The sequence below is a fragment of the Hesperophylax consimilis genome, chromosome 5 (genome assembly GCF_061612785.1).
Source record: "Hesperophylax consimilis isolate HC1 chromosome 5, BYU_Hcon_1.0, whole genome shotgun sequence".
NCBI classification, from domain to species: domain Eukaryota; kingdom Metazoa; phylum Arthropoda; class Insecta; order Trichoptera; family Limnephilidae; genus Hesperophylax; species Hesperophylax consimilis.
The window spans coordinates 34,610,936-34,620,467 of NC_142840.1; the positions used below are offsets into that span (position 1 = coordinate 34,610,936).

Genomic DNA, 9,532 nt, shown 5'->3' on the forward strand with positions numbered 1-9,532 from the left:
TGTCATATTATTATGAAATTTAATAGCAACGCTTTCAAATCCCACTCTCATTCAAAAATCAAAACAACTACTAAAGATAAACATTGAAGTTGCTCATTAATGAACCAACATTGCTCGTTTGTTTCATTCAACTTGTCGTCATATTTCATTCACAGTCATTAATAATAATTAATAACGCCATTGGGTGCGGAGTACTTGCGTGGGTACGTACCTACCTACCCCAACACCGTACCTGTATCCCTGAACAGGAATAACGATTGCACATGAGCGCGAACTGCGTGCTCTAAATTAATATCGGTGCGCGCCGAGGGGAATTGCGCGCTTTTTCCCCCCGACCACGGGACGGCTTCACAATTGGACATTCTTGTGTTATCATTTCTTGCGCCTATATGTGACTATACTGCGGAGTAGTTGTAAATCACTCAACGAAAGGTTTGGTCTGATTTTTGGCTTGTAATGTTCAGTGGAGGAAGAATACTAATTGTAATATCATTTTGAGTTCTTGACAGGCACAAATTTATCTGTACTGAATATTCCAATAGAAAATATTTAACGCAAATAAATAAGTTTAAACAAAATTCACTATCGTAATGAATTAATGTTATATGAATCAATATGATTTAAGATTTTCACGGCTTTTTTTTGTTATTTGTTTTTGGGGTGTTATGCCGTGTTGCGCTAATTCCTTCTTTAGCCAACGTTTTGAACAACGTTACAGTGTCCATCATCAACTCCTCAAAAACAAATAACAAAAAATTATATGAATCCGATTAAATTACTCAATGTTCGTAAAATTCTTCATGTAAGTAGGTTTTTGCAATCTAACACATCCTATAGAAAGTGTAAATACACTATTTATTTTCAGGTAATATCATAAATATAATAAAATGAGATATTAGTTTATTAGGAAAAATAAGAAATTAATGAAAATATTATTTTTTATAATCGCTATTAATTCATAATCGGATTGTAGATTATTGTATGATAACTATTATTTTTGTATTCACGTGATACTTTTGGTTATTGGATACGGAAAAAAACAAGAAATCAAGCAATTACTCGTATATTATCACAAAAAAAAACAGTCTTCGTGGTGCTCGCGGCATCGACTGTTGTAGCATCAACGCTTTTGTGACCATCTTCTACCAGACAATATTTTAGATGACCAACAATTAACTATAAGTAGATTTTTTATTAAGTGTATTGTATCTCAAGAAGAGTCGTAATAAATATAGCCCTATGAGGGGTCGGACTGCTTGTCTTAAAATTGGAAGTTGTTTTGCAGAAAGCATTCAATTCAAAATTTTCCCTTAAGTTGAGTCCTAAATAAATACGCGATGTTTAACTGATGAAATCAGCCAAGATCCAAAAGATTTTTGGTAATTCAATTATATGCTGACCTTAAATTCAGTTGTCTGATTTAAATTGACTGCAAAAATATTAATTTTGTTTGAATTTCTTAAATTTATTTAAATATGTATGTAATATAATGTATGCAAACGCCACACTGTTTTCATATTCTGTAGAATAGTTCAACTCACACAGTTATTTAAAAAAGTACGCCTTAGAATACCTCCGCAACCATTTCACGGAAGACTTCCAACCCACATCGAATGCAAAATGTGTAAAAAGTGTGTCTTGTCGACCATTTCATAGACGATATCCAGCAATTCCACCCACATTTCTGTGACATTTCTACATTTAGTAGAAAGCATTAAAACTTTAAAATGTAAAATAACATAGAAAATCATAGGCACCCAATTTGCCCCAACTTAAAATCTAAGCCTGAACTTGTTTATCCGATTTGGGATTGCAATGGACCAGCGATTTGCGCGGCATTGTGAAAAGGACGAGTAATTCTTAAGCAGATTTTATTCATGAGGACTAAAAAGTGATATAACGATACTAGTTGCTTGTATACTGTCAGATTCATTTATTGACAAATCACAGAAAGGGGTACGGAACTCCGCTTCCTTGGTTTGTTTCTCTTTTTCTGATTGGCTGGTCTATCTATTTGAACGTCTTGTTAGAAAATTATATATACAAAAATTCTCAAAATGAAAAACACTTATTTTCTTCTGTATCATCAAATTTCCAAACGGATTTTCCCCAGTTCCATCTTTTTGAGGTTACACTTTCTGTACAATAAATACGTCAGACATGAACTTATGTTGGACCTCGTGCCTCCGTGGGGACCCGATGGTAATGGTGAGTAAGGTGAAACGGCTTCAAGTGCCACAGAAGGCAATATATGAAATGATGTGATTCCGATGCCGATAATGGCGACTGTAATTGCAGATCATGTCTGTGCACTGAAATTTATGCCCCGGAATCGCATTTAATGCGTTCGCAATAAAAACACTTCAAAACAGAACATGTCTGCAATACATTACACTTAAAATTATCCAAGTACATGAAAACTGGCATTCCCACATACCTGTAAACTGGCGAACTGTGTTTTGTGGGGACAGAACTCCAAACTGTTGGCTGCAGTTAAATTATGTACCAATAGCCAAACTCCATTCAACTAGACGTAAGAGCAGATACAAAAAAATAAACCGAATATAATTTTAAATTTTCACGGCCATAGTGTGATGTATTTTTGGGGTATTGTGGCGTGTTACGCTTCTTTCTTATTTAGCCAACCTTTCAGAAAGCGTTACACTATTCATCTGTCCTGATGATGTATACTGTAACTGTAGGAAGCGAAACATTTACATATACACAGAAAATAATATATATGTTGATAAGCCCGATTTGTGGTTTGATGTTTTGTCAAGCATAATATTATTATCAAAGGAATTTTACTATAAATTAGCTTAGCAGACACTCTATTCGTATGCAAGCTTGCATTAGATAGGCATTTACAAAGGAGTATCTATAGCATTTACATGGGGGGGGGGGTTCGACCCTAACGAGGCGTTCGGCGAATGGAGAAGAGGGGGTAGGATTGGAAAATTATCAAAAACTTTTTTGGGACATCTAGTTAGGTACCACAAATTATTGTTGGTATACTTAGCGATTTTTTCTACTGTGGGAATTTCATGAAATTATTACCTCTTCGGCTCTACAAAGTAAATCTGTATAGATATTCTACTTCAAAACAATACAGGAACATAAAAACTTAAATTAAATTTAAAAAATGGTTTAAATCGGTATAAATTCGAAATGCTTGGGGCTTAATCTAAGTAAATTAATAACATGAAAATCCCAAAACTAAATTCCAATCAAATTCAACATTCATTTTTTTTCAATTTTAGCTGCACATAATAATTCCCCTGAGGGCCTATGTCATATTTTGGGATGCTGTGTGGTGAGTCTTTCTAAAAAGCAGTTGGTGAGCAGACGCATTTGTCGCTAAGACCAGGACACCAAGTCACCAAGCGTAACGAACCACTTGGGGTGACCTATAGTGCAACCTATGGTGTTATCCAATAAATTGTTTCCGGGGCGACGGTAACCGTACCCGCCTCCCAAATTGAACTTTATCTAGTGATAACTTACATTACTTAACAACCTTCCTTTAAATCCAAAAAGTATCGAACGTGTTCATGAATTTCAGATTAATTACAAAAACTACCTAAAATGACTAGAAGAGTCCATATCTGTAATTATATTTTTCTAAGTCTTATTTTTTTTTTTTTTTTTGATTATTTATTTAAAATATTAAATTTTTGCTAAATTACATAACTTTTAATATTTGAGGTAGAATTCCCTCATCAAACCCGAGCGCCTTGTTTCTTTATGGTGCGGAAAGACTAAATTTATTTTTTACATGTTATACAACACTGTATAACATTTTTCAACAATTTCTAAAAATACACCCACTAAAAATAATTCGTTACACGAAAGCGTAGAAAAATATCAAAGGCAAAACAGTGGAATGTGGGTATCTTAATATTAAATTACAAAAAATATATATATTTAACCTTTCCTTGCCAAGCTTATCTAACCGTGCGTTGAAATAATTGCTGAACAAACAACAACATCCATTAAGCTTCATACGAAAGTGGTCTTGAAGAAGAAAATTTCTAGTTTTGTAAGTTCACAAGAATTGTATTTTTTTATTCATTCTGGTGCTCTTTAGTTATAAACAAAAATCTTCCATCCGAAGGGTAATATTTTTGAAAAAAATTATTCAGTCGAAGAATTCTAAAACAGTTGGCTTCAAGGCTTGGTAAAAAATGGCGGGTAAGAATACATATTAGCAATCTTAACAAACGTTTAACAAACTTCTATTTTTTAAATTAATTCTTCACTTACAGAGGAACGCCATTGCTACATGGCACTGAATAGAATATAAACACCAGAAATGCCATCAATGCAGATTTGAATAGAAACGATTATCGCTACTGAATTAGTATTTTTTGGTTCTAACCCATTTAGCATTGCATCTCTTACACTTGCCTGAAATCGTATAACCACTCGAGCGATTAGTTGTAAACATTATATAGGTGTATTAACCTTATATACATTAACCATAGTATTTAATTAATATCATTCCTCAAAAAAAGAATATGGAAGCATATAAACTGCTTACTGCAGTCTAAAGCTAATGAATCCACCTAGATTTCACCGTTTGTAACGAATTATTATGTTCTATAAATTTGGCACACTAAGTAAAGCGAACGCTCAAATGCCGAAAATCGCCCGTACGGACATGGCCATCCCATTTGAATATTGGTGAAAGACAGTTTAGTACTGGAAATTTAAATTTTTGCCAGAATTTTAAACCATAAAACACGTCCATTTCTTGTATTTTACTTTATTCACCATTCACGACTGTATACCACAATGTTACTATTAAAAAACTACATTATATTATCTTTAATTCGACTCTGTATCTCATTCATTATTTTGAAGTATTCCCCGGGCGTCTCTGCCTTCTTCTACCATTCAAACAACTTTTTAAACACTCCTAGCACTAAATTAAACAAACTTTGAAATTTTCAGCGATATCATTTGACTACTTTTTGAGGTTTGCGAGCGAAAGCATACGCAAGTTTTTTTTTTTATATATTAAGAAGAAGAAGATTACATGGTTACAAACCGCACGCCACTGGTAGATACATAAGTAGTAGCTAGACTGCTTTAAATTGTTTATTTGATAGGTAGATACTGACCAACATTAAATTTAATGTAAATTAAATAATTTTGTTGGTGAAGGATTGTTTCTGTCCGAATTATTGTTTTTATTTTATTTTTAAGAACTTTAGGTTTCCGTTTTAGGTGTGTTATTTTATATAATTTTTAATTTTTTGTTCATCAAATTCAGTTTTGTAAATAACATTTTCTTTGTATGCAAATTCGAAAAACAAAACAGACAAATTTTACTGTAAATTGCTAAACTCTTACTTATAATTTTTGAATGCAAAATAAATTAACTATAGTAAATAGGTACGTCTGTTTTGTTGAATTTTGATGCCCGATGATTACGTTTTTTTTAAATATATATATTTTTTTTTTTTTATGTTTCTATCACACGTCACCACTGATCACACTGTTATGCGTCGCGAACGGATCACGTGATACGCATTCTCTCTCCTGTGATACTGAAAATTAAATTTCATTGGATAGTAAAATGACATGTACATTTTTTACTCCAAATGTGCTCAGGAACGCTCGGTAAAATTCTTAGGGTACGTATTAATTTATATTCTCTATATTTTGAAACAATAAAATTAAAGGTCAATGGAAATGCTGCTTTATTCTGTTGACTTCCCAGAGTAGGTATATTATTTATATTGCCTATAGAGATATAATTATTAAACAAATATCAAAAACATCTGATAGTGTCAACCTTACGTGGCGCTAAAATTACAAATTACTCTTATCTTTGAATATTGAACTAGACGCGTTTACGCGTACCTACCGACCTAGAATGAGGAATGTAAGTAAACATATAATTATAAATAAGAAAAATTATTCATCTAGGTCAAAAAACGCCGATTCAGAATTTAGTTTTATATTTCTATGTTTTTACTCTCAAAATTAATATATCCTTCTTGAAAAATTATTTAAAAGCTTTACTGTACATGAGCTCCATGATTGGTCGAACAAAATCTAATGTCAAATGTACTCCGTGTTATTTTAGTACAAAGTAATAATTAAACTACTCTTTCTGTCATGCGTACTTCTGTAATAAGAGAAAGAGGGTGGTATATTGTTTTATATTGTGTAGTTAGGTAGGTTGATCTGAGTTTTTGTGATGATTTGTGGTTATTTTTGTCGATTGTTTTAACATACATCGTAGTATCAGAAATTTTAGAGGGTTTTGTTAAATTCAAAGTAATGACAATAACCCCGTGGCTAGAACCCGCCGTACTGTCGCGGCGTGAACTAAGTAGATACATCGATGATAGCGTGTAGACTTCAGTGTACGGCCTTTGTTTGGCCATGTTTTTTGACGAGAATCACAAATTCTAAAGATTTTTTTTATTCTTTAGTAAGGAATTCCAGTATATTTTTATGAATGTTTACTGTCTAACTAAATTAAGGGTATTTTTTTTATTTCAAAATTTCATACTGACATTAATTTATAGTGATTTATTTTTGGTGTATTATGCCGTGTTACGCTACCTGCTTCTTTAGCCAACGTTTCGGACAGCATGGCAGTGTCCATTATCAGGGCGGATGTGTAATTTAAATTACGATGATGGACACTGCAATTCTTTCTAAAACGTTGGCTAAAGAAGGAGGTAGCGCAACACGGCATAATACCCCAAAAATAAATCACTATAAATTAATGTCAGTATGAAATTTTGAAATAAAAAATACCCTTAATTTAGTTAGACAGTAAACATTCATAAAAATATACTGGAATTCCTTACTAAAGAATAAAAAAAATCTCCATACAAAATGGACTAACCGCAGGACGTTCAGCGCACAGATGACGTCACGCACCCACCCGCTTCTTACTGCTCTTATTGCGATCTTTTTGGCGGGATAAAAAATATTCAAACTTGGAGAATTAATTTAACCATGAAAACGAAATTTAAAAAAAAATTGTATTTATGTTTGAATGTGGATGTTGAAATGTAGGTACGAATAAAAATTAAAATTTCAAATAGGCCAATCTACAAATATGTTTAATTCCTATAAATTACGTTGATTTAAATCCAAGGAATAAATTACCCCTCATGAAGAAAGCACCCACGGCTTTTCATTTAAAAAATATAGTGTTTTTGATTTAATTGCTTGGGGTAGAATTTACATACGATTTTAAAGTTTTGTAAAAAGCCTGCTGTGAATGTCAGAAAAACACTGTGAGATGACATCCACTTTAAAATAGATTACATATCGCGGGAGTATGTTAAATGTAAATTATTGTTATTCTGTGCGTATCAGATTTAAGTATTTTATGTAAATTTCGATATTTTATTACGAAACATGTTTCGTGATTTTATTATGCGAAACTGGTCTTTGAAGGAGACAATAAATTTAATGTAAAGTAAATAGTTTGTAATGTGAATTATATTCCACACATAAAAATGTTGTTTTGTAGAATTTTATGGTATCACTAAAGTGATACGAAACGTTTTTTTTTAAATCGATATAAATTAAGATGGTATATATTACATTAATTTCGTAAGTTTTTTTAACTACACTGCCAATTAAATCTCCGTACTTTTAAAATTATCGCGATTCATTGTATTATTGCGACTTTTACACAGTTTTCTGTTTTTCTAAGACACAAGACAAGACTAAAGTGCCCATGAAATTTATTTGCTTGATCATACCATATACCTATATATTCCTGGAACGCCCTCGTATTCTTCTTCCATGCCCTTTTGCGTCATTTTATGTCCTCCTTAGGTACACTCATGCTCATGATCCTCACATAACTACAATACAATTAAGTTCCCATTTTAACTAAGGCCTAAACACCGTTGTTAGGTACCTACCTAATATTGTTTTTCAAAACATAGACAATGGGGTAGGTACCTCCCTACTTACGGATATTGGGTACACGCAGATCATTTTGGGGTACGTGTTTATATTTATTCATGCACACCGTCTTTATTGAGAGTTCAATCCGTTTGAATTTAGAATTGCGATTCAAATTCAATTTTACGTTTTTTTTTTCATTCTTCAAATTTCTAACACAGAAAATATTATTCAACTAAACATTTTTTTATACAGCAATATATGAGTACGGGTCTCTTTAAAATGATGTAAAAAAATAATTGCACAGTGAAAATACGTATACAAACCGACGCAGTATTGATTTTGATGGTGGCAGTGCTGATGCCACGGGTTAATAAAACAGCTATTTTCTTTATTTACGCTATTTGTAAGATTTTGCATCTCGACCATAGGAGAAAAGATAGCTAGAATCTTACCAGGGAAATAAATTTATTCCAATTAACTATTTGTTTACCCACGTTTGTAGATAGGAACCTACCAGGAACATGAAATATTAATATGCACTGACGATTTCTGAAAAATTAACTACATACTTATTCGTATCAGTCTATTTGTTTTGACGTGCTTCAAATAATTATGACACATTGGAAAACCATTTAGGACTGTTTAAGTTACGCACACCTCTCAGAAGATTTTTTTGTTGTGTTGTTTATTATTTATTTTTCTATGTGCAGTGTTGTCAAGTTGATGATCAATTTTCCTAATAAAAAGTACAGAAGTATAAATGCATTTAACTACAAGCCCATTTTCTTGATCGGTAGATGAAGTGGGTGGTTATCGGATTACTTTCTTCTATTTATCAACCTTAGGTAATTGATATATCTGAAATAAATTATGCAGGTAATTATGATTGAAAAGTGTGTATGAAAATGATTGTATTGTCATAGCGAACTTGCCACTAAATCGTTGGTGTAATTTTATGTTGTTAGTTAGGTATATAATTTCTAAAAAAACAAATAAAGCAAATCGTACAATAAATTCTCTCGTTCAATTATCCACCGACATGTGTGAATTGAAGTTGAAGAAAAAACATTTTAATTCCGAAGTTTGCTTGATGAAAAGGTTTGATAACTTACTTGTAGGCGATAATGACATGCCGGAGGGATGAGATTGGGGTGCAGGAGGGCCCGAAGGCTCCATCTTCCAGGGTGCGCAGCACGACGCGGGGGAGAACTCGCTCACTGCCCCTGCCTGCGATGATATTAACATGTTACAGCGACCAGCCACAGACTGTGCCGATACTCCTCCACCTTCTCTGCTCCTGGCTCCTTGCACGTATCTGTGGTGATATGAAGAGTAAGCAGAAACTTGCCAAAATCTGGGAGATTCTAGATATTTTGCGTTCCTGGTATCCAAACTGACTTTTGAGTCATTTCGATATCGATGAAAAGATTCTTCAAACTTGTCCACTTTATTTATAGTCTTTGATTAAAAATATAATTTCTTTTACAAGAGATTGACGGCAATTCGAAACACAAAACCAGGACAGACAGTTGTTTGTCTAAAGCACTAATTGAGTACAGTCTGTTCAGTCATCAGGTTTATTGACACTGTCTGTTGGAGTATCTTCAAAAGGAAAATTGATTTTGATGAAACGAAGCCTCAC

General features: G+C 32.9%; 1 protein-coding gene across 1 annotated transcript in view; it reads right to left on the reverse strand.

Annotated features, from left to right (window-relative positions):
• Positions 1-9,322, reverse strand: part of LOC149423828 (paired box protein Pax-6-like) — a 74,664-nt gene extending 65,342 nt beyond the window's left edge. Inside the window, exon 1 of the mRNA XM_089632141.1 lies at positions 9,003-9,322. Within this exon, the coding sequence (XP_089488267.1) occupies positions 9,003-9,135 (133 nt within the window). The 5' untranslated portion in view covers positions 9,136-9,322. The remainder of the gene's footprint in view (positions 1-9,002) is intronic.
• Positions 9,323-9,532: the final 210 nt, after the last annotated feature.